Source organism: Macrobrachium rosenbergii, chromosome 3, assembly GCF_040412425.1.
Source record: "Macrobrachium rosenbergii isolate ZJJX-2024 chromosome 3, ASM4041242v1, whole genome shotgun sequence".
Taxonomy (NCBI): Eukaryota; Metazoa; Arthropoda; class Malacostraca; order Decapoda; family Palaemonidae; genus Macrobrachium; species Macrobrachium rosenbergii.
The window spans coordinates 90867454-90894282 of NC_089743.1; the positions used below are offsets into that span (position 1 = coordinate 90867454).

The window sequence follows — 26829 nt, forward strand, 5'->3', positions numbered from 1 at the left end:
CAAACATAACATACAATACAAAGATTTTGAAATATTGGGACGGGAACCGAATGGCAAACTATTGACAATCCAGGAGTCCTTGTTTATTAAACAACTTGTTCCCCAACTGAACACTTAGCAGTCTTCCTTGACAACTCTTTACCTTACGTGAGCTGTTGCCTTTTGTCGTCTCTGGTTTGTTCCTTCTGACTTTCGTCCTTCCTTCCTCTCTTGATGGTTGGTCCTGCTACGACTAGTTTTTAATTTTGCTATATATAATGTATTATGTCTTGTATTTGTATTTTAGCGCTTTTAATTTTAATTTTATTGTTTTTTTTATCTCTATAGCTTGAAAATGAAACCTTTGTGTTTTGAAACGTTGCAATAAATGTATTTTATGGACCACCTGATATGTACTTTCTCCTTCAACCGTCTTCTATTGTTCGAGTTACCACTAACCACCACATCCTAGAACGTTATATATATATATATATATATATATATATATATATATATATATATATATATATATATATATATATATATATATATATATATATATATATATATATATATAATGTGCATAGTGCTTGCATCTAGGCAAATATGCGCCTATTCGTTACAAATTATATGCGCCTTACTATATAACTTAGAAAAAATTTAAAAAAAAACGCATTCCAGGAGTAAAAGTAAAAGTAAATTTCAGGGATACAGGTAATCTCACATTTTCAAGAACTGAATGCAAAATCATCTCAACTTAGACCGTCATAAGAAACTATGTACCAGAAATACATTAACACAATGAAAAAAAATAATTTTCTTTTTATTGCTGTACTTCTTTTAAGGTCAGAAAGCATAAATCTCACGCATCAGTTAGAATTTTGTTTTTCTTCAGGAGACGATTAAGATAAAAAAAAAAATATTTTAATAGACTTGACAAACATCGTATTGGAAAGAGACAAGGTCATCCTGCGGAAAATTCATCTTATCAAGGTGTAGGGCAATTCTCTTTATTGTTGACTAAAGGGAGTTTGAATACGATATTTTCTACATCTTTTACGACCAGGTAGATCATATCTTCTACAAAACAAAAATAGAATTCATTTCACTATTTTTCATGACGTTATTCATAACACTTAACCAACGCAGGTCATAAAACGCTGCCTTGTAGTACTCCTCTCGATAAGCCTTAGTAAGATTTGCAATTTCTAATTTTCCGTTAAGAAATTTTACAAGCCTCATATCCCTAGAGAACCAATTGGTATGTCGCCTTCATGACGGTAAATTGTATTCATATGTACAGTAATTCGTCTATCAATTCTAAGGCAACCTTACTGTTTCATATTCTACACTGAGGTATAATAACAAATCCACTATTCTCACAGCATTTCAGAACATAATTTTTCCTCCTGTGGTTTTTTTGTTTTTTTTTATCTGAAAATTTATTGAATTCATCGTAAAATGTTATATTTTTGAAGATGGTCTTCATAAGTACGTAAACCTAGATGATGTGATGTATGCATGTCTAAGCGTGCCTGGCTTTGATGAATAGTGTACTGTATATAATACAATAAAGTACGGTGAATAGTATCCTGTATAATACAGTACAGTACGGTGAATAATAATATACTGTATAATACAGTACAGTGCGGTGACTCAATTCTCATTACAGTAACATGTAGCTGATCTAATTCTATAAACTCTATCATTTTGTACTCGGGAGTCCCACTCTAGTGTGTTTGTGTAAACTCTATGTAAACATAAGTGACAAGTTGATGATAAAGGATACCGGTAGATACAATAGGCCATTGTATCCTCGGAAGGACACCATGAGTTACTGATCAAGATCGATCTCTTAAGATCAAGACCCCTGTCCAAAATGAAGGTATTATTTTAGCGTATTTCTGAAGTCATGATATAATTGTCGCGTCCCAGACGGGGCTGCATTGGACGAGTCTTTTTCACGTAACTGAGGGTAGGTTTACCCTAACCTTGCCCAGTTAAGCTTACGACAAGCCCAGTGAACCCCTGTTTAATGCCCTACCTGGGTAGAACTATAGGGTAGCTCCGCGTCGCCGACGGCACTATAACTTGACTCTTTCTATAGTTTTTTGGTTGCTAATTATGAATTTACCTTTCATTTTTGGCGCTCGAGTCTGATTAACCTGTGATTAACCCCCGAAGTCCATCCAACAAGGGGTTTCCATACGCGATCTTCACGAGACAGAGCACGGGTACGTCTGTTTCGAGCGGCTCATATCCCGTCCGGCAAGTGCAATAACTTGTTAACGTATGGGCAACCCCCCCCCCCCAGACCAGTACTAAACACGGCGAAGGGACATTCCATTTGGCCGACAACTAACAGATGCACCGCCAGTATCAGAACCCCTAAAAGTGTAGAAAAAACCAGTTGAAAGGGTAAAAACAGGCACGGAGCTAATATATAGAATTACCGTTGATTGTTCCTAAACTTATCTACCCAACATGGTTGGGGATCCTTTGGGAATGCTGGGTTTTGGAAACGATGGGAGAAAGACTGGGCTGCCATGTTATTGTTACGGAACGGCTCCGTGCAATCGCAAATCATTAGGAAGCCATAGCCTATGTTTAAGATGGGATTGGCTAAGGAAACATATTATAAAAGGGATAGCCTAGCACTAAGTATTAGCTCCACGTCGGGTATTATCTTGGAAATTGTCTTTTTGGTAATTCTAAGCCGGCTGTCCGTGGTGAGCTAGCCTGTGGCAATTGACGTTTTTCTATGCTATTTTACCTGCTGAACAAGAATTTAAGATAATATTTTGTCGGTCGGCTGTAACTAAAATGTAATTGACCCTTGCAAACTGTATGTCTGTACCAGCGGGCAGGTAGAACCGCCAGTGGGTCACACACAGCTCAAGGTTAAATTACAGTTTAGCAGCAGCCAACCGGCAAAACATTACCTTAAATTCTTGTAAAGCAAGTAAAATAACATAGAAAAACATCAATTGCCATAGTCTAGCTCCACTGCACACTATTCAAAGCTTTCGTAAACGGGAAACAAAACATTACCATTTCCGCTTTCAACTTGGGTGGCCTCTGTAGGTTGCCGTAGCAGAATGGCGCTGCACGCCTTATCTGCATTTTTAAAGATTACTGCGAGCTCGTATATTCTGGCAAGAGGTAATTACTTTAAATTCTTGTTCAGCAGTTCTCGCTAAGCGCAGAAAACCAGCAACTGGTGATTGGTGAACCAAAAGCTAGCGCATGCGTGTTAAGGCTTAGAATCAGTAGTACTTGTAATGAATGAAACGTGCCTTTGGAATGGCTCCCACTATCCAATTATTCGCCCTTCTTTTTACGCTTGTTTTTCGTGTTTCCCCAGAAGTCTCACCCTAAGACTTCTAAGGGACTGCCTCCTTCCACAGGGAAGGCAGTGGGATCTCTCGTCGGCTCTTCCTAGTCCGCGGGCCAGGGAACCGATTCGTTGACCCCGGGGTCAGTCGTCTTGGGAGCCGAGGGTGTGCAGACCTCATTTTGCAGTCCCGTTGCTGTGCTGAAGAAGTCTGCTTCTAAGGCCGGCAGTGTGTAAGACACTCGTTTGTGAGCTGCGCCAAGTACCCAGGTCTCTAAGGAGACCCGGGTACCCTGGTCTGGTACCAGAGAGACCTCTCTCCATACCAACTTGGGCATAGGATGGGAGAAAGAGTCCGGACAAGCAGGTGTCCTGACTCTTTTGTCAGAGGCAGTTTTCCCTTCCTTGCTCTATCGACCAAGAAGGGAACACAAGGTGTGGCAAACTCCGGTCTTAGGACCATCACTCATCTCACTCCACCCTTGGTGTAGAAGATGGAAGAACAGGTGAAGGGGATCAATGCCTCGACTCCTTCTCGGATGTTGTAAATGGACTCTGAATCCATCGATACCTTTTGTCAGGTTCGAGTCCTTCTTGTTCCCCTCCTCCTTGGACTTTGTATCAATGATCCACATCAATCGTTACCTTGCTCTATTAGGGAGCTGTGGTACTTTCTGAAAGGCTCGACATTTCTAACCTGGATGTCATCGACGATTTCACTAGTACTGTCTCTCCCAACGAAGAAGTCTCTAAGGACACATCTTTCCCCTGGCTTCGTGAAGCGATCGAAAGTGGTACTCGGCAGCTGGCGACGATGGTACTGGTACTTTCCGCCCGAGAGCTCATGAAGTCAATGGCTTGGTCCCTCGCATTCCGGAAGTTTCTGTTGGTCTCATAGACCATACTCTTGTCTTCTTGTGGTCTTGCCCATAGGTCCTTGGAACCTTTTTTCCTTGGCCCTGTGGTGGCTGCTGAACAAGTTGTGTTTTCTTACTCGGCTCCTTCAAGAGGACTAGCAGCATCTCACCTAAGGTGTTGGTTCTGGAAGTGAGGAGGATTCCGTGAGTGACTGGCCTCTCCTCCTCCTCCTTCCGCATCCTCCTACTTCCCCTCCTTTGGGATGAAAATAGGACTTGAACCGATACTTGCTTGAGCCCCCGTTCTCTTTTTTTGTAGAATCATAGAAGCAATTCCGCTCCTTTCCTCTAGCAAGGGGAGGAAGGAGAGACTGGTAATAAGGGAAACCCTATCTCGGGTTTTCCTTCTGCCTCTGACTCTTAGATTCTTCCCAGCCTATTTCGTATGAGTTACATTTCCTCACTCATGCGAAAAGGTCCAGTATCTGACATTTGCAGTTCCTAGACTCTGATCAATATGTCAGAGGCTCGCCTCATGCCACCACTCAATCTGAACCTGGGCCGAAAGGCAAACTGGAATCTTTGCATCCGGGCAGGCGGTACCATCTCCTGGATGGTAGTTAACTGCCTAACCACCTTGTTCAAAAGGTCAGCGGCCATTTCCAGTGTTGCTGAAAGTAATTCAGAATGTAAAGGACCTCAGATTTGTATAGTTAGGAAAAATACAATTTAATTTAAGAAACTGTGACTTTGTAACAGTGTCGATAGTTGTGATGGTAGTTAACTACTGACACAGCTATCAACATTTCAGGAGTTAGCCCATCATTAAAAATCTCAGCATAATTTAAGGTTCTTTTTATACTTGGCGTATAAGACGACCCCCTATTTTGCAGAAGATTTCTTAAGGTTAATAAAAGGTTGCCTTATGCACCAGCATATACAATAGTTAGGGAAAATATAAATTACTTTAAAATTTTGTCATTTTTGATGAGTTACCTAGAGTTGAGAGCTTTTCTCCTCAGACCTAAGTTGAATGGTAGAGGTTAAGCTGTTTCAGTATTGATAAGAATTGTTCGTACCCATTTAATATTTCAGATCTCATCATAGACTAGTGCAGTACTTTATCCTTATACTGCTTTTATATGTAAGATAGACTCAATTTACTGCTAAGTGCTGTTGGTCCTGTGATTTGGTGTTGATGATAAAGTAATAATTGTTATTTTTATTTTTCTCTGGCTTATTTGGAAGCAAATGAAAAACATGATGTACCAAAATTTTGCTGCCACTGTATTTAACACAAAATGTGGTGTAATTTACAAAAAGAAATCGTCAGTATTGGTAGAGGAATTTGTTTGATTTTCTATCTTTGTCTTCCAGGTGTACAGTATATGGATGAGGACACTAATAACTCAGAGGGGCCGAAGGTTTTACCTAACTGCAGCATGTGGACTCTTCATGGTATCTCTAGCTTTGTTAATGATTCGCTCTTGGAATTCCCGTTCATACTTTCGCGATGTAGATTTCATAAATAAACTACAAATTGCAACACATGATGCTAAAAATGAACTGAGGCTGAAGAACAACAAGCAAGATCAGCAAGGCGGACTGAGCTGGATTGTACAGGTGAGTTGTAATGTATTGTCTACCTGTGTGTTATTCATGGGTTTATGAAATACGTTTTTCTCTGTAAGTGGCTTACCAAGCAATTACATAGCTGCAAGCTTCCACCACGGCAGTCCAAAAATTCAAACTTCGCGGTGGCGCTACCATCGCTAGTGTAGGTGACAGGGACCTGCCCACTTTTGGGACCAACAGGTGCAACTCAGCAGGAAACCTCAATTAATTTTCTGCCATCTCCCATCAACGTCGGTGGTTTTGTGCAGTCCCTTTTCATCATCCTTTGGATTTTTGTTCCATTTTGGTGAAGTATTCGGATTTTGTGCGGCTTTTGTATTAGTTATTCTGTTAGCTTTGGTTAATATAATATCTAATTGATTTAGCATGTCAGACTCTAGTTCTTTTAGTGTTCGGTACTGCACCAAAGGTGTAAAAACTAGACTAGTTAAGATTACTTATGATTCTCATACTAAGTGTATCAAATGTAGGGGGCAGGAGTGTAATAAGGAGGTTACATGCTCAGAATGTCAGGATTGGGATGATCAACAGTGGAAAGTTTTAAATCTCATTCAGAAAAGCTTGATAGGGATAGAAGGAGGAAGGCAGCTCTTAGAGCCAAAAATGAGCTAGTATAGAGGCTATTCCTTTGCTTCCAGTGGTTGAGGATACTGTAGTGCTATATTTTCTCCTCTTGTCCCTTCTGTCTCCCATCCTTAGCCCTCCTACTGTCATACCTCACGCTCCTTTACCAAGTTCTTATGCTTCTGATCTCAACACCATTGCCAGTCACGAATCTAGGGTGTTTTAGTCAACAAAACAAAATACTTGCTTAATATAATGGAGATGGAACTCAAAATAACTCCCAGGAAAAACAGAAGCAATTAGGGCAAGTACGTTATGCATAAAGGAATAAAATAACATTAGATGAAGAAGGGATATTGCCCACAAGTCCTTAGACACCTTTTTCCTTGGGACCTGTGGTGGCTGCTTAACAAGTTGTGTAGCTTACCTGGTTCCTCTAACAGGACAGGGTTACATCTCGCCTAAGATGTGCGGTTATGGATGCAAGAATGAGTGTGTGAGTGACTGGCCTCTCCTTCTTCTCTTCATCCTGGTTCTTTTTTTATGGTAGAGAGCAGATTCGAGCCATTACATGCTGGATCTGGCAGTTGATGCAGGTAAGCTTATACTTCGAGCTTCCGTTCTATTTCCTTTCAGTACTGTAGAAGCTATAGAAGCAAACCCGCTCCTTCCTCTAGCAAGGGGAGGAAGGAGATGATGACAGTAAGACAAACCTGATACTGGGATTTGCCACACTGTCGTCGACTTTTAAGGTTAATCCTAGCCTATTTTGTCTTCCTCATTCATATGAAAAGGCTCAGAAGTCTGTGACAATTGATTTCGTGTTTCCTACAACCCGATCAATTTGTCAAAGGCAGGTTTCCCTTCCTTGCCCTGTCAACCTGGAAGGGAACCCCAGGCGTGGCAAACTCCAGTCAGTTCTAGAGACTAAGATTCCTCCCTCCAACCAGTGAGTCTTCCTAATGTAAAGGACTGATGGTCTGCATATCGTGTAGGAACAAATCACAAATTTTTAAAGTAAATTGTATTTTTCCTAACTATGCAAACCTGAGGTCCTTTGCATTACATTTTCATGCCCACCTCATGCCACCCTCTCAATGTGACACCTGGGCCAAAAGGCAATTTTGAATGTTTACATCCAGACAGGCGGGACTCCCGCCTAATGGACGGTAGGTAACTGCCTAACCACCTTGTTTGAAAGTTCAACAGCTGTTTCCAGCTTCGTTGTAAGTAATTCCTAATGTAAAGGACCTCAGGTTTGTATAGTTAGGAAAAATACAGTTTACTTTAAAAAACTGTGATGTTTCTACTTTATTTTATAACTGTAGTTGTAGTTTTTAATTGGTCAATTTGATCTCATGATAGTGCTCACATTAATGAACCCTGAAATAATTGAGCTTTTTGTATAGCAAACCCATATTCCCATGAAATAAGAGTAGAGATGTGGTATGATTGTCATCAAAGTTTATAACTTTTTTGTAAAAATATACTGTACTATGCTGAAATTGAGTTTCTTTTTCACATAAATGTCATTACAAGCTTAAAACATTATCAGAACTTATGCATTTTTACTGTATCAGTTTACAGTTGAATGATAACTTATCGTAGTCCGGTGTATCATTTAGTTACAGAATGCATGTCATTCAGTTTTTAATTTTGTATGAAAATGTACAGTAATTTATGATATATCCAAATAAGTTTAAAAAACATAGAAATCATATACAGTTCATAATCAACCATAGATAAAGCTTTGTGATAATGGGCATTTGAAAATATTTGACACTCCCATCTTTTGTATTTTTTAATTCACTATTATAAAAATATGGATTTAGCTTTCAAAGGGGCAGTAGTAATCAAAAGTTTAAGAATTCTGTATTTTTATGATTTCAGAACAATGCACAAGAATGCTATTTTTTCTCTTGCATTTGTTTGTGCTAGTTATACCTACCTTACAATCTTATGTAAGGTATAGGGAGGTAGGAGGTAGACAGTGTAAGATCTTAAAAATTAAAATTTACTTACAGGTCTCGGATATTCACTTGCGTACTGGAGACGAGATGGAAATACAGCACTTTCAGGAATTTGTTGATGATGCTCTGAACATCCTAAAACCTGCCGTTGTGTTAGTTACAGGTAATTTCGGTGTTTGCAAATATTTTATTTGTTTCCTTGCAAAACCTATTACTTTACGATAGCTGTACTGTGGTGGTAGTCATATCCAGACGTGCCCAAGAAGACATCTCCCCTTACACCCAACTTAGCACGCATCCAGGTTCCAGGACACTTGTCTGGGAAAACTAGTCGTTCTCTGCGTGTCAGTTGGTCAGACAACAACTGCTGTCTCACTCCTCAGAATTCTTCACTCAGAATCCTCATTATGTGCCATTAAATCAATACTACTTTCATTATTATAACATTGTTATTTCTGACACTTTCATCTCTTTTTCTTTGATTTTTGGGTGTATGTATATTTTCTCTATCCTGGAAGTGGACTTAACCTGTCTGCAGCTTTGTAAGCTGAGGTGTTATTCAGACAGCTGTCCCTTTATGACTAAATGCACTTTTTGTGATAAAACTGTTAAAATACTCAGGTATGCAGGTAGTGCTTGAGTTATGATAATTCGCCCTTAAAAATTCGAATTTGCGATGGGGTAAGCAATTACAGTAGTACCTATACGACAATATATATAAAATATTTTTAAATTTCGCTTGGGCGTAGGCAGCAGCATACAGTCAGGCAGCAAGAGAGACCAAATTACAGTAGGCCAAGTTCTTCTCCTCCATCTCTCTATCCCATCTTCTAGTTAAAAAAGTAAAAGAGAATGATAAAAGTTAGTAACATTATACTCTTGTGTAAATGTGTACAGCCATAAACAACCGAACGAGAAACTGTTTTGCTTATAACCGAATCGGATAACAACAGCTGTTTTGCTTGTATTTCAACCATCATATGGTAGTAAACAATTACCATAGTTATGTTACAAAAAATAGGACAGGACCGATATATTTTTACATTATACCCTTATTCGCTATGGATAAAAGGTCGGCAAGGAAATACACTGCTAAATTAAAGCTGCAAATTGTAGCTGAATCTGAGTAAACAATGTTCAAGGTGCTTATGACTATAAATTATCGTGCATCGGCAACATGGATGAAACTCGACCGTAAATAAAATTGGGGAGAAAGTATTTTAATCAAAACTACTGGGCATGAAAGAACACACATTACTGCTGCTTTCGTGCCAATAAAAGATAAATATGTAAAGCTCGTATTATGATGAAATAAAGGGAAAGTACCAAATGGAATCTTGATTTTTTTCTACACAAAACAAACATGCCCCCAAATGTCCAACGTCATCTATTCACGAAAAAAATAGCTAAATTAATTTAACAACAAGACGTATTTCAGTTATATTTCAACTTAAAAACTTTTCTTATAACGAAATAACCTTGTCCCATATAAATAAAGTATCTAGAGACTCATTTATGCTAACTAGAAGCAAGAAAAGCGCTCTGAACTGGGTTAAATACATCGAAATAAACTTACCGCTTAACTGATTTCCAAACCAAAACATTGATCGCCATGATCGCAATGTATGATACAAAAGCAGTATGAGAATACATACAATATTATTGGATACAGTAAAATAAAGCATAACATTTTAAAAGATCCACGGAAAAGATGCATATTCGTTATGTTGATATTTGTATAATACGATATTATGTGAATATAGAATACAGTATAATGTAGGCTAGGCCACTGTATATGTATACAGTATACCATGGTGTAGGCTAAGCTAATTCTTGTTTGTTACTGAGTTTCTCTTTGTATTGAATTATCATAAGTCAATCTGCATGAACCACCAGAATTGGCTGATATTAATGGTTACCATACCGTACATGTATTAGAGTATACAGTACTTTATAGTGTAGGCTTGGCTACCATGTATACAGTATACAGTACTTTATAGTGTAGGCTAGGCTACCATATATGTATACATGGTACTGAATACCTTAGTGTAGGCTACACTGTATTAAAGATGTTCCTAGTGTTTTTAGAAGGGTTTTAAGTATTCGTGGATTTTAGCTATTTGTGGGGGTGTGGTACACATCCCCCGTGAATACCGTGGGTTTACTGTAGTCTTCTTCTTCAACTTTATCTTTGACTTTGTCTTTTGCTGCCTTCTTCCCTTCTTCTTCTAAGGCTTGTCAGCTGAAGAATAGGAAGGCTGTCTCTCCCTCCCCTAAGAGCCATGGGGCTTCTAAGTGGCTGCCTCCCTTCACGGAGAGGCAGTGGGATCTCTCGTCAGCTCTTCCCGGCCTTCAGGCTTGGGAACCGAATCATTTGCCCCAGGGTCTTGCGTTTCAGGAGTCGCGGGCGTGCAGACTTCGATTTGCACTCCCATCGCCATTCTAGGGGGTCTGCTTCTAGACTGGTGCTGTCAGGTGCTCGACCTCATCAAGTCACACCGAGTGCTCGAGAATCTTCGGAGTCTCGTGCATCCTGAATTGCTGTCGGAGAGACCCCTCTTTGTTCCAGTTCAGGCACAGGGCGAGAGAAAGAACCAAGACATGCAAGTGTCTCAGTTCTTCGTGCCAGTACTGAGTTTTGAGTGCTCGATCCGTTCCGAAACAGTGCTTGGTCAGCTTCCCAGCCTGGTGTCTTAGTACCGAGGGTTCGAACGCCTGGAGAAGCAAGGAGGAGGTTCCCTTCAGAGGTCCTGCAGGACTTCTGAGGAACTACCTCTCTTTGGAGAGGCAGTGTGTTCTCTCGTTTGGCTCTTCCCAGCCCTTGGGGTCGGGAACTGTTTCACATGGCTGTACCTAATTGCAGGTTAGAATACAACCCACAGTTTTGTTAACATGACCAAATCTGTGTCAGACCACTTGTTAGCCCAAAGATTTGTGTTGTACACATATCCATATTATCCAACAGGGCCTACTGGTTCAGTGTTTTGTCAAGTTCAGGCATAATTTGGATCTTCTGGGGATGAGTCCTCCCACCTAAGTATCTGATTAGCTGATCAGGTTAATGCAAAGTAATGGTTTTTGTGTTGAAACAAATTGAATTTTAAAACACAAAATTAGTTTTTACACATAAAAACCCATTACTTGTAAAAATTTGCCCATCTTGCAAATCCCTCCAAACTGCAGCTGGTGCAGATTTCATTGAGCACGACCAGTTTTCACTGCAAGAGGTGTTATAGGACCAGGATGCATACTCAGATAGATGGATAGGGAGCCTCATCTTCTTCTGGTGTATATTTGAAGAAGTCTGCTACTTCAGAAAGACTATCTTAAAATACATGTTATGGATTTGTATGTGGAAAACTAATTTTATTCTGAAAAGATTAAATACTTCCCTCCCCCCTTAGTACAGTGGATATAACCCCCCCCATTATTGCATTGTCAAAAACTAAGTACAGTTGTACTATGAGCATTAGAAATTCATGCCCATTAAATCTGAGTGTCAACTGGAACATCCAAAAGGTCAATTAGTGCTTAGAGGTCAAAAGCTGACAACAGCATAAGAAATAGACATACATAAAGTAATACAACTATTGTAAATTACAATGTTTTGGTTATATTTTAGATATTTTAGTAATGCAACAATATTCTTTCTTATGAAGAAAGAACTATGATTTTGTAATGTTTTTGATACAATGCTTAACTTAATTATGAAGTTTTTCTCATTATTATTATTATTATTATTACTATTATTATTATTATTATTCACATAAATGTGTCCAGTATAGGAACAGAAATAGAAATTGAAGAAGGAATAATGAAACAAAGGTGAAATTAATCCTATAGAAAAAGTAATGAAGTCAAAGGGAGAAGAAATTTACATGTTTAGATAAAGGAATATATTACGTGTAATATTTATTTTTTATTTATTTATTTAACCATTTTACATGCCTAGGAGTTATGGTCTAAAATGTTTTGGGACCCTGATCTAGAAGATCTAAGTGTAATAAGAGTGCAATGTAATCTTTGTGTAAGCCTTGTAAAAAGGTGGTGGTGAGGAGTGCAACACCTAATGATTAGTAATATCAACTGAAATGATTTTCTAAAATTGGTGTATGAACTCTGTATTTTGAGTAGATGAATGAGAAGCTTATTGAACAAAAAATCTGCTGACCATTGACAGTCAGTCATTAGACGTTTGTATGCTCCTGCACACTGACAGACACAAATAATTTTTTTCACCATGCTTTCATCTACAGAGAAAGAAGACCACTCAGGGTGGTGGGAATTGACAATAGTGGTAACCCAGTATGAATGAGCTGCTGCTGAGAGGGAGTTGAAGCTCAGTTCTTCCGCCAGTTTCGTCATTACGCAAAAAGTCTTTTGTCAGAAGTTTCAGACATGCATTTCAAACATTTTTCCTCCTTGTTTTGTCTTATTTCATCATCAAGGATAATCTGAGAGAATGTCAGCATCTTATGCATTTTATGTTTATTTCTTAAATGATGAAAATCTCATGTGATTGTCACCGCATAGTTTTCCATCTTTATTGAAATTTTCACTACAGTACCTGCACTGTCAGCTTAGTTGTATTCAGTGATTATGGCACACAGTTGCTGAGCAACCACTTCTACTCTTCTGCTGCCTTTTTTAACCAGAGAAATAGCACCTACAGGTTGACTGCGTACCACAGTATTTTCCTTTAATCCCTCTTTTAGTTTTTAAATTGGGCATTTTAGAAACAAGGTCATTACCAAATGTCTTGAGTTGACAATGTAAGATTTTATGTTATGACTGTTTATGTATTATGATTGTCTATTTATGTATTATGATTGTCTAAATGAATGTCTGGTGCACTTGGAAGTTCATTGCTGCACATTATGCTTAGATAATGCAATTTTATGTAATGTTCTTGAATCCATACTTTTGATTATTTTTGATTGTTAATTATAACCTCATATGAACCTGGTTTATAGTACATACAAACACTTAACTTAAATATGCCAACATGGAGTACATTCCAAGTCATGTACACTTCTGCAATGTTACAAATTTGAAATTATATTTGCATCTCAAGGATAAGCCTCTTGCTTTACTTATGCTTCTCAGTCACTGTACATGAAAAGCCCGTCTAAAAGAATAGTCACAGTATTTTATAAGGATTTGCTGTGGATTTGTAGACCTTTGCTCAGTGAATTTTTGTCAGATTTTAAATCTGTTTACACACTTTTGTAACTGTTTTCCATACCCATTTTGTAATTTCATTGTATTTAGTTCATGTGAAGTTTAAGTATCTCTCCTGATTCTTTGTCATGTGCAGGTGACCTGACAAATTCAAAAACATATGGAGTGAAAATTGCTGAGCTTCCGGAAGAGTGGTCTATTTATAGGCGTGCTGTGAAGGAACGAATCGGTCGTAACATTTCTTCTATTTGGTTGGACATTGCAGGAAATCACGGTAAATGTTAAGTTTTTCTTGGTATCGTATTCATTTGTACTAAACACCATAAATATTTGTAAGCATAAATTACTTAAAATACTTTGGCACCAACTTTATTTAATATTTGTGGTAAATGATATTGTTTTTCCCCTCAGATAATTTTGACGAAGTGGCACACTCTTATTTCAAGGCTAACGCTGTGCAGTCATCCTTCACAGCATCAAGAACAGCCATAGGGGTCACTGTGGCTGGCACTGGAGGACAGAATGTTACTTTTCTCCCTGTTGATGCCTCTTTGAAACCTGGAATTCGAGCATACAATTTTCTAGGGTATCTCCCAGAGGATGAATTTAAAAATCTGCATCGAGCAGCCGAAGGCAAGTATTGTGCACTAGGAAGGCATTGTAGATTCTCTTTGCTACATTTCCTTCATTCAAGTTCGTATAAGTTTTTCATCCAAATGTAAGTTACTTAACACATGAGATGTGTTTGAAACATTTGGTTACATTTAAGTATAAGTCACTGCAAATGTTTGTTACATAATATTTTTGACTGAGATAGGGAATCAGTACCATCTTCCCAACAAACCAAAAATTTACTATTTCATATTAACTACGTGTATATGGCAATAAATTAAACCATTTAGGTGCAGGATAGACTACAAATGCTAACATTCAATGTAAACAGCATCAAGCAAATCATCATTATTTGTTAGAATGCTTGTAGCTTATAATAGTGTACATGAAGATCATAGCATTGTACTCTGTCATCATGCATATGTCTTCGAAGTGTGTTTTTTGTTCACGTATGTATTGGGAAAAAACATAACAGATACTGTAAATGTAGTGTACTTCATGAATGAAACACCAGAATTGTACTTAAAAATCATCATGTAAAGAATATCAGGAATTTATGTCTGTTAATCATATATACGTACAGTATTTTGCTATAGATGATATTATTATTACTTGGGATGAGCCTAAACCCCTTATTTAAGGGGATACGTGCCACAACCCCCACAAATAGTGAAAATCCACGAATACTTAAAACCCCCCTCTTAAAACACTTATAACTGCCTATCTTGAAAGTTGGCACACCAAATGTATACCTTAAACTATCATCCTACATCAAATATACCTTAAACTATTATCCTGTTATTACTGTATTAATCTTTGAAATGATATTATTAATATCATTTCAATGTCATCTTAAACATTACCCTTAAAAATATACGACGTATACTGTATGGCTTACAGCTACATGTGAAAACTATAATCCATGTACTCACATTTTTCTTTCATACAGTTACTATTCAAGCCACCCTGTTTTACAGGGGAAACATTGGTATGTTCATAATTCTCAAGAGAGAAAGAGAGAGAGAGAGAAGAAAAATACAAATGCACATTAAAAATACAGTATTTAATAATAAGATACTTAAATCTTAATATGGGTTGATTATAGATGATGATGATGAATTAGCCGTGCAGTCTGATGAATAATGATGAAGATATGACTGCACAGCAAAGCAGAGGCACCTCTCCTCTGAGGGTGCCTCTTCCCCTTCTTCAGGAGGCATCAGGGGTTTGGGAGGCTTTGGAGGGTCCTTCTTTGTATGTTTAATAAGCGAGTGATAAGCAGCTGCTGTCGCTGCTTCTTCGTGCTGATGAAGGCTTGATCATAAGATGCCAGTGCTGCATCAAGGACATTTGAGAATTTTAAGGAGAGTTCCATATAAGGATCCCATGCTGAAGCCACATCCTGCAGCCCCTTGATTATCCTCTTAAGTTGGGACAGACTTTCCAAAGACAGGCCCCCATCCTCCTCCTCTCCTGAACCTGGCGTGTCTTTTTCTTCCTCCGCAGGGGAAGCAGTGGGATCTTTCATCGGCTCTTCCCAGCCTTTGGGCTTGGGAACCGGATCGCTTACCTCGCCAGGGTCTTGTATTTCGGGAGCCACGGATGCACAGACCTTGGTTTGTGCTCCCATCGCCAGTCCTAAGAAGTCTGCTTCTAAGACTGGTGCTGTGTCAGGGAGTCTCGAGCATCTCGAACCTGTGCCGGAGAGGCCTCTCACCATCCCGGTTCAGTCACAGGGTGTGAGAGAAAGAGCTGAGACATGCAGGTGTCTCGGTTCTTCCTGCTGGCACTACCACCAGTGCTCAGCCAGGTTCCCAACCTGGTGTCTCGGTCCCAAGGGTCTGAACACCTGGAGAGACAGAGAGGAAGTTCCCTGTCAGTCCTCTTCTCGTGAGTCAGCCTCGAAGAAGACTGGGGCACATCAAAAGGACAGCGCAAGTTCTCGCCAGCCAACCGTCCGTTCGACCCCACCCAGCCCCCAATCGCATTCATGAGATCAGCTCGGCACGCGCGAACCTCTCCTCTCTCCTCGGGACAGTGCTTTGCCAAGGTGTAGACGCTCTCCTGGACCCATTTTGCCACCATCACCGCGGGTTGATGAAAGGTGCATGGCCTGGCCTTCCTGCTGGCTCTGCTGGCAGGACAGGTGGGCATACCCAATCCTCCTCATCTGTCCCTTCAACCTCCTGGGGTTTTACCAGGAGGTGCGAGACAGACAGGAGGATCTCTGTAGAGTCCTCTCCTCAGAGTTTGGCTAGGAAGGCCTACGTTCTTGGCTCGGTCCTCGTATCGACTTGGTCATACGCCCGAGTAGTTAAGGGTGGATCTAAGGGGTCTGCTGAGGTTCCCCCTTCTGCCAGGAGAGTAGATCAGGAGGACCGCACCCTGGAAGGACTCGAGGGTCCTCTTCCTCAGGATGCAGACACCCCCGAAATACAGAGAACCTTTGCAGAGATCATCACGCTGATTTGTCAGCACAATGATCTTGGGGAAGGGGCCATGGCCTTTTCTGTGCATTATCCTTTGTGCCTAGAAACCTTTTGGGGCCCTAAGAATGGACCAAAGGTTTCAGTGGGGATGCTGTGGTCCTTGCTCGCGAGGAGGTGCTCGACCGGGTGAATAATCTTGTCTCTGGGCAGGAGAATTAGCTTCAGTCGAACCGCTTGAACAAGCTCCTTCCCTCTCTTCTGCCTCAACAGAAGCGATTTTACACACTCGGAGGAGTCCTTGCCAACCAAGCAGGTTGACCCAAACCTCGTTCGTTTAGGCACAGGTCTCTCACTGCAGCAGCTTGTTTCGGAAGGGTCTCCCTTTTGCAGGAAGAGTCAGCAAGCCAGGAGGCTACCACCATGGCGGCCCTCCAGGCAGTCTGCTGGTTGGATCTGTGGTCATTCACAGTACCCAAGGTGGGTGCCTCCTCAGGTGCTATTGTCCCTGGAAAGGACTCCAACTTCGGGAGACTGTGCCAGTCTGGAGGTAGAGCCATCTCCTACCTTGCCCACCAAACGGCAAACCTTTGGGCAAACCTGGTGCTGAAGAGAAGGGGTGCTGTCTTGACTTGGATCGCCAGGTCTGTAGGTCCTGAGTCGGCATTGACCCTAAGGAACAGACCATTGCTGGGTTCTGCCCCTCTCTTCCCTAGAGAGTTGGTGGATGCTGCAGTGGACAAGCATCGGGCTGAAGACAGCCACTGCCTTGTCCATCAGGCAATGGCTAAGACCTCTGGGTCTTTGCGTGCCACTGCAGCCTGAGCTTCAGGTCAGGGTAGCACTTCTTCAGCCCTAAGAAGACCCAGACTTGAAGGGTAGCAGCAGGAACACCCAGCCTTTGAAGGGCAGCCACAGGAAAACCCAGCCTTCTTCTGCCGGAAAGGGCAAGCAGTCGCGCCCCTTTCAGCCCGCTTTCCAGTCGGAAAAGGGGCCAAGGGAAGAAGAAGGGAAAACTTTGGCTGCATTCCCCTCCAGCTGCTGCCATTGGTGGGAGGGAACCTGTCGAGCCATTAGGCAACATGGCAGCGATACGGGGCGAAACCTGGATAGTGGATGTCCTTCGGAGAGGATATCTGCTCCCCCTCGAATCTCGGCCACCCCTCTCCAACTCTCCAGTTCATCTCCTAACCTACGTTCCTGGTTCGCTGAAGGATCTCACGCTCAGGCAAGAAGTGCAAGCCATGTCGGATCGGTTCCCAGGCTTTTGCAGCTGTCTTTCTCATAGAGAAAGCCTCAGGGGGTTGGAGACTGATCATAGACCTCTCTCCTTGAAACGATTCATTGGCCAGACTCAGTTCATGATGGAGATGGTGCACTCCGTGCTTGCCTCCATCAGGGAGAACGACTTCATACTTACTGTAGACTTGAAGGATGCATATTTCCAAATACCCATCCATCCATCCCCCTGCAGATACCTTCGCTTTATACTCAGGGAGTCAGTGTTCCAGTTCAAGGCACTCTGTTTTGGGCTTTCAACCACTCCTCAGGTGTTCATGCAAGTGTTCACCCTGGTGTCAGCTTGGGCTCATTCACGCGTGGTACATCTGTTGAGGTATCTCAATGATTGGCTTGTTCTGGCGAGCTCCCACTCGCAGTTGCTTCAGGACAGGGATTGGCTCCTCAAGTTTTGCCGCAGTGTAGGGATTGCAGTAAATCTCAAGAAGTCTGATCTCACCCCCAAGTAGAAGATAAAATACCTGGGCATGCTGATAGATATGGTAGCAGCAAGAGTCTTCCCCTCAGACTCTCGTATCAGCAGGCTCAGGAAGGCAGCACAGCTGTTCCTTTCTCGACGGGAGCAGCCAGCTTGGCAATGGCAAGTTGTCATCGGTCACCTGTTGTCCTAGGAGAATCTGGTCCCTCATGGGCCACTTCACCCTCATTCTCTACAGTGGAGACTAAAGGAGTACTGGTCCTGGTATCGAGATCCTCATTCCTTTCTCATTCCTCTCGGAGGAAATGAGAGAGGATTTACTGTAGACTGGTGACTGGATGACAGGAACCTCTTAATAGACTCCCCCTCTGGACATGCTTCTGTTCTCAGATGCATTGACCGGAGGATGGGCCGCACACTTGAAGGAGTTGCTGACTTCAGGAGTGTGGAACTGAGATGACAAGCACCGTCACATCAGTATCCTGGAGTTCAAGGCGGCCTTCCTGGCCCTCCAAGAGTTTCAGGGTCAAGTGATGGGATACTCTGTTGTGTTGATGAGCAACAACACCACAGTGGTGGCATATGTCAACAAGCAGGGGGATCTCGTATCCCTTCCACTTCACCAGTTGGCAATGCAGGTGCGTGAGTGGGTGGTGGCTCATTCGGTAGAGCTGTCAGCCAGATACATTCCGGGCAAGAGGAATGTAGTGGCAGACAAGCTCAGCCACCAGAATCAAGTGATAGGGACGGAATGGTCTCTTCACACGGACATCACGGAGAGGTTGTTCAGTCTGTGGGGCCGTCCAGTCATAGATCTGTTCGCCACCCAGCACAACAGAAAACTTCAGGTCTTCTGTTCCGTCGTGCTGGACCCATGGGCCGCTGCAGAGGATGCTTTTCAGCACCCATGGGACAACCTTGACGTCTATGCCTTCCCTCCTTTTGTCTGATTCGCAGGGTCATCAGCCAAGTGTTGGTCACCCTGAATCTCAGGATGATTCTGGTGGCTCCCAAAAGGCTGCTGGCCATTTGGTATCTTGACCTGCTAGCTCTGCTCTCTGAGACACCGAGAGAGATTCCTCCCTAGCCCAGCCTTCTGTGTCAACCCCACGTAGAACATTACCACCAGGCAGTGCAGTCCCTGTGTCTTCACAGCTGGCAGTTATCCAGCATCTCTTTTGAGCGAGAGGGTTTTTGCGCCGTGCAGCAACAGAGATGGCTGGATACCTCAAACAGTCCTCTGCAGCAGTATACCAGGGAAAGTGGGCTGTCTTCTGTGGTTGGTGTCATGGATGGGGTCTCTCTCTGGTTGGAGCTACTATTCAGCAGGTCGTGGATTTCCTCATCTTCCTCCACCGAGAGAAGCTTTTCTCTGTTTCGGCCTGTGAAAGGCTATAGGGCCACACTCAGTCTAGTCTTGCAGCTGAGAGATGTAGACATCTCCTTTCGAGATTTCACTACTGATGAGAAACTTTGAAAGGTCTTGCCCAGCTAGGGACCTCAGGCCCCTTGCGTGGGATGTGACTCGTTTTGAGGAGCCTAACTCGTGCACTGTACAAGCCTTTACGAGAGTCATCTGACAAGGATCTGACCCTCATGACCGTCTTCCTGCTTGCCCTGGTATCGGCGAAGAGAGTAGAACTGCATGGACTTTCCTTTGATGTTAAACACTCGAGGGGATGGGGATCAGTTACGCTCTATTTTGTCCCGGATTTCGTAGCGAAGACTCAGATGCTAGGTTTGAGTCCTTCACGATCCCCTTCCTAGGGGACTTTGTAGATAATGACCCAGACGAGATGCTACTTTGTCCTGTAAGAGGGCTGTGGCACTATCTGAAGAGGACTTGTCATCCCCAGCCTGAGTGTCGAAGACTCTTCGTTAGCACTGGCTCATCCAAGAAAGAAATGTCCGAGAACATGATTTCTTTCTGGTTTCATCAGGTTATGAGGAGAGTTTACTCTACTACTGTCGGAGACGACACTGATACCTTCCGCCTGAGAGCTCATGAAGTCAGGGGCATTGGTCCAACCCTTGCATTCTGGAAGAACCTGTCGGTTCCTCAGGTACTGAAAGTAGGGGTGTGGTCTCGACAGACCACTTTCACTTCTTTCTACTTTCGGGACATTGCCCACAAGTCCTTGTACATTTTTTTTTCTTGGGACCTGTGGTTGCTGCTCGACAAGTTGTGTAGCTTACCCAGCTCCTTTAACAGGACAGGGTTGCATCTCACCTAAGATGTTCGGTTGTTGATGTGAGAATGACTGTGGGAGTGACTGGCCTCTCCTTCTTCTTCCTCTTCATCCTTCCTCTCTCCCTTCTGGGAGAGAATGGATTTGAGCCATTACATACTGGAACTGGCGATCGATGTAGGCAAGTCTGTATATTGAGCTCCCATTTTATTTTTTCTTCCAGAAATATAGAGGCAAACCCATTTCTTCCTCTAGCAAGGAGAGGAAGGAGACTCTGACAGTAAGACAAACCCAATACTTGTATTTATCTTACTGTCTGTGACTCTAAAGGTTCATCCTAGCTAATTTTCATATGAGGTTACATTTTCCTCCCTCATTCGAAAAGGCCCAGAAGTCTGACAATTGATCGTGCATTTACTACACCCCAGTCAGTTTGTCAGAGGCAGGTTTCTCTTCTTTGTTCTATCAACCAGGAAGAGAGTCCCAGGTGTGGCAAACTCCAGTCAGTTCAAAAAGACTCACTCAGATTCCTCCCGTCAACCAGTGAGTTTTCCCATTAAAGGACTGATGGTTTGGGTATTGTGTAGGAACAAATCACAGTTTCTAAAAGTAAATTGTATTTTTCTTAACTATACAAACCTGAGGTCCTTTATATTTTATGCCTGCCTCATGCCACCCCTCAGTCTGACACCTGGGCCGAAAGGCAAATTGGAATGTTTACATCCAGGGAGGTGGTCCTCCCACCTCCTGGACAGTAGTTAACTGCCTAACCACCTTGTTTGAAAGGTCAATGGCCGTTTCCAGCTCCACTGTAAGTAATTCCTAATGTAAAGAATCTCAGGTTTGTATAGTTAGGAGAAATATAATTTACTTTTAAAAATTGTGATTTTCCAACTGCAAAAATATTAACTTAGAGGTCAAATTTCTAAGTTTCCCCTTGAGAGAATTTTCATTATTAGTTGTAGAATAAGTGGTAAATATTTGAAGTAAATCCCTTGAATCATAAGGCAGGAACAAGTACGTACTTTATAATGGCCCTTATGGTGTTAGCCCTCCCTTTAAGGGGATGTTGCTCTTTTTACATTGCTATTTTAAGTACTGTAAAATAGCGAGGTAAGTATTGTTTTTCCTGAAAATGAACTAAACTTACTTTATTGCACTAAAAGTCATCCCATTTATAATTTTAATTTTTTTTTTTATACAGAAGCACACAGCCGAGGTGACATTATCGTATTCTATGGCCACTACCCAATAAGTACAATAGTGTCCTCAACTGATTTAACAAAACTCTTGTCTACTGGGGCAGCATATGTATGTGGACATCTCCACACTGGTTTTGGTACAGTTGATCCTATGTGGACAAGACATCCAAATGGATTAATGGAGCTGGAACTCTCAGACTGGGCACATACCCACAGGTTAGTGTAAAATATGACATTAGTTTTCTTTACACCACAAACCCATTACCTATAATTAGCCCAATTTTGTGGTCAAAATTCTTTACACGTCAGTCTTCTTCGTATATCTGCAAAACAGTACTGTGCACTACTTTTAAGAAAGGACCTGGGTTGCTAAACCTCTAAGGACCAGAGTCATTTGACTAAGGACTCAATCTGCTCCACATTGAACGATTCATCAGCCTCACTCCTAATGATTCAAGCTACCCCTTTTAAGAATCTAAGCTGTCCTTGTCTTAGCTACTCTTCTTCACAGGATACAGTTGATTCTGACTTCACAGGTTTAAGTCACTCTACCTGTATGGAACCAGTGTATTTCCAATCCAGCCTTCATTGAAACTTACTCCTTGAATTCTTTTCAGTTCAGAAGATTCCAGTCGTTCAAAGGAAAGGGATGATATAGCTTCAAGTGAATAAGATCATAGTGATTCTGGACTTCCTGTGCCAATTTAAAATGCAATTGACAAGTCAGGACTTGGTAAAAGCTTTAAGGGAAGTCTTTTAAGGCTGGTATTTCATTTCCTTCATCTTCAAGCTTCTTTAGCAGTGACCTGAAGGTTGCAAACCTCCCACAACAGGTCCAAGAGGAAATGTTCTCTTTCCTCTGAGATCAGCAAATACTTGCTACCCTGGGTAGGCAAGCTTCTATTGATCTGGGGCCTAAGTTTTAACCTCAGCAAAGACATCCTGATTCAACTCCTATATGGACAAAGTTTGTATGGTGGAGATGTTCAACTCTCCAGATGGGCCACTAGCTGAGCAGTATGAGGTATTTGATTTAGTTTCCAACCTCTGTAATCTTGAGAGGTGTTAGAGGCTGTAAGAGGTATCCTCAGTTGTGAAATGGGGCAGAAAGTTAAATAAGACAAAAGAACGCGTAACTTTTGTTGACCTTCCTTTCATCCAGGCAGTGTTTGACATTTTGTCAGATGGCAGTTATAGACGTTTCAGTGATGTGGGACCGAGCTCAGTCATAAATCTTTTTGTTCTTGTTAAACAGCTGGTAATAGATAAGGCATTTCGCTTGTCATTGTAAGTAGCTTTTATCTATGTTCTAGTGGCAAATGGCAATAGTTGGTTTCCAACTTACAGGATAATCTCAGGACAAGGACTAGACCTTCAGTAACCATCAAAATTCCATGAAGGGAGGCGATTTCTGTTGATGATGAAGCAGTACCGAGCCTTATTTAGAAATGGCATTGCCAGTAGTAAACTTGAACTGTCAGATAGTTCTGATAGTGACAGTAGTGAATATGGTGATGTTTGTTATATTGTAGCTATAGACACACCTACCTTAGATAATTTTTTGACTTCATGTTTTATCAGATGATCATGAATCAGAGGAAATGACAGAGAAGGAAGCAGATTTGCCAAGTACCTTGGTGTGAGTAAACAAAGAAAACATGATAAAATTTGCAAATGAAAGACCAGTGAAGCTTCAGTTCATAAAAAATTGGTGCTCTGAAACTCTTATTGGAGATGATAAATTCACATTTTCTACAGAATGCCAAGAGTCTAATTTTTTTTCTGGAAAGTCTTCTCAGATGAAATTTTTGGCCAAGAGCATGCGTTCCAGGTTTATGATAAAGATTTTAAACTGAATGACAAAAATGGGATTGCTGTATTCCATGCTCTGAGAGGTACCACACTGAAATGAATCACTAATACAGTAAAATCTACATAATTCAGTACTATTTGAATAATTGCCTTTATCTATATACAGTATTTGAATATTTTATCACTCTAGTATAACTAAACATTATAATAACATAGTAGTAGAATGTAATATTATAATAGTCATTAAAGTAACAAAAACTCGAAGAACAAAAATAAAAGGGAGAAAATTAGTCAGTTATACGATTAGCAGAACATTGATGTCGTCACTAGTGGTGGTAACTGGCTCGCAGCAAAAAGGTTAAAACCTGTATATCTCTTCTCGTTTGCTCCTGAGCATAAGTAGGATAGTCCAATACGGCAAGTGTTTCCTCCAAAGTGGAATCACATTGCTGTTTACTGTAGCCTTATGAAAGTTTTTTTTACAAACCTGCATGGCAAGATTTAACTTTTGAATAGGGATAAATATTTCAGTCTTGCCATTAACAAGGCTACTTACCAAATTCGTAATCTTTTTGGAACAATGGATCACTTTTGATGCCAGAAATTTAGAAATTTCCTGAATATGGTTTAAAGTTCTGTTACTCTGAACTGAAATATTGATTTTGATTTCCATTTACAAGTCTGCATCTCAGGGGTTTTCCAGTAAGATCTTTCATACTTTTCACCTAAAATCTTTTCATTCTTGTGATTTCGATTTCCTCAGTAGATGTACATCCTACTTATGCAATGCATTCTACTTGAAAACAAACACTCTGCGTTCTACATTATGCTTTTGTCTTTTTGTATCTTTTGTAGCAAGTAAGTGTTATGTCACATCTTTGTCATTAGATAGGTATATTTTATCCTTGGTTTTTAATTAGTATCTTGGATTCCCTATTTTATATCTAAAAATGTTCAAAATATAATGCAAAGATATAATGTTCTTTATGAAATACTTAGCTGATATGTAAAAATTGAAAGTAAGAATTTGACTTTCCCAGAATTCCTGGTATCTCTTTACAATGCTGCTTGTTGTGATGTTTTTCTGCAGTCCATAGAATATAATATTTTTCTCTTTCAGATTCCGAATATTGGCATTTGATGATGGTAGACTAACTTGGATAGATGTTACTCATCCCACATGGCCAGTAGTTATGATTTCTAGTGTGAAACGTTTATCACTAGGTGATAATAATTATCGATTTTTGCTCAGGTAACACTTTTTATTTCTTGAATTTTATACTGAACTGTAGTGGAAGTGACTCATAGGAAAACTGTTTATGCAACCAAATAGCATGTTGAGAGTTTGATTTTATTATTTTAATTCCAGAAAAGGAGTAACATTGCCAAGATGTAATTTGCAGTTGTTCAAAGTAGTGACTCAGGATTAGTTTTTCATCACAAACCCATTACTTTCCATTAGCTGTATGTGCATTGGTGCAAACTTCAGCCAGTCCACAAAAGAAAATCCTCCAGTTCTAGGCATTCCATGCATCCATGCTCTAACAGCCTTCTGGTGTGACAGGTGTTTCAGTTATGCTTCATGTGTAGTCCACAAGCACACCCCCTTTCCCTTATTGTCACCTAGTATGGGGAAGTTACATTTGATGGTAGGCACTTGGTATTTATAAGTAGTGGTGCCAGCCAACCACTGGATCCTTCACATTTTCAAGAAGTGTCACCAGTGAATATGTTTCTTGCACAGAATGTGAAGTCATTGTTACCGAAGTTGATTTTGATGTCATTGTCTTCAAGGAAAAGAAAACAGATAGAATTACATCCTTCAAGGATTTTGCTCCAACAAGCTGATGGATCATCCAACACCCCACTGGAAGACCAAGCCCCTAAGAGGAAATTGTTACTGCAAGCTTAAAGACTTGAGTGGAAGTTACTACACTACTCTGCACTTTCAAGACTTCAAGAAAAATCCCCATCCCCTGCCCGAATGGTTCAAGAAGTTCCTTAGACCCCCAGGACCTAAGAAGTTCCTGCAGCCTCTAGGAGTCATAAGAAAGTTCCTTTGCTGCCCCCAAAAACTCCTGAGGATGTTCCTGCCCTGTCACAACGTAAAAAATGTCATGGGAGTGTGTGCCATCATAAGCAGTTACAGTTATGTACTTGTCACAGTGGAGGACATAATACTTCTTTTTGTTAGCGTAGCCGATGTTTGTCGTAAAAGTGTTACTCTCATGGTCCCTAGTGGAGCTCCATAAGGTAGACCAGCCAATTTCAAAGAATTCTCTTCTGGTTGGTCTTGGCCAGTATAGTGCACGTTGGCACTGATAGAGCATAGGACTCAAGACGAGGGATCTTTCTCCTGTCTACAGTGGTTGCCTAGGTTCCATTCTTATTCTTAACCTGCTGATGTGGCATCAGCACGCTGTGTGCTGGACATTATTGTGTTTGCCACGCACCTCACGCCAGACCTACCCTCATTATTCTATGGTCTCCGCAACTGTTAGCACACAGCTAGAATTGTGCTTGTATAAGTACTCCTAGATCATATTTTGGTCATCATGGAAGAACCAAACTTGGAAGCAGGTTAAGTGCATAGTGTTATTTCACTGAAGTGGGGAGCCAGTGTCTCCTACAAGGTGAGAATTAGGTCTGTGTGGGCATTTATGGTACTGTCTTTGTTAGCTGACAAACAATGTTTAATTATATTTGATTAGTAGTAACCTAACCGTTCATATAGATACGTACAGCCGTAGCTGACTTTCGATCATGTTCAACTTCCAAACCCTGGTGTTAAGTAAAACCAATTTTGGTTTATTATAGTGCTTAATAATTACCGAACTGAATGGTTTTTTGTGATAATGTTCCCCATTTAGCATTAATATCAGGGAACTTATATCAGATTATATGGTGTCCTTCACGGAACTATGTCTAGCAGGTATTGCTCTGTCAATGGCAGCATCACTAGTAAAATGCTTGTGATGCATGTTTTCCTATATGATGATTAGACTTTTGCATTTTTCATATATCAGTCATTGAAACTGTACTCAATTTATATGCACCTACCTTTTTTAAAAAATTTTTCCTTCGGCAAAATATTTTTATTGAAATACTTTCATATGTATCCAATAGCTTTACCTGCAGCTTGCGAGTAGACTAGGCCTGGTAAACAAATCATAAATTTGCAAATTAGATTCACAGCACAGGCAGTCCACGGTTGTTGGTGGCCTCGGTTATCGGCGATCTGGTTTTATGGCGCTTGTCTAGCGATGACAGTAACTGGATTTTTGACACCAATATGTGCCAACCTCCAGTTTTCAGCGCCGATCTGTATTTGGACGACTGGCTGCTACGCTC

The 26829-nt window shown here is 41.0% G+C and overlaps 1 protein-coding gene across 1 annotated transcript in view; it reads left to right on the forward strand.

The window, feature by feature from the left end:
• The first annotated feature begins 1720 nt into the window (after window positions 1-1720).
• The window catches only part of LOC136827727 (transmembrane protein 62-like), a 55776-nt gene continuing 30667 nt past the window's right edge, over window positions 1721-26829 (forward strand). The window contains exons 1-7 of the mRNA XM_067085191.1: window positions 1721-1864; window positions 5548-5793; window positions 8394-8502; window positions 13657-13794; window positions 13932-14153; window positions 21669-21882; window positions 24599-24730. Of these exons, the coding sequence (XP_066941292.1) occupies window positions 1859-1864; window positions 5548-5793; window positions 8394-8502; window positions 13657-13794; window positions 13932-14153; window positions 21669-21882; window positions 24599-24730 (1067 nt within the window). The 5' untranslated portion in view covers window positions 1721-1858. The remainder of the gene's footprint in view (window positions 1865-5547; window positions 5794-8393; window positions 8503-13656; window positions 13795-13931; window positions 14154-21668; window positions 21883-24598; window positions 24731-26829) is intronic.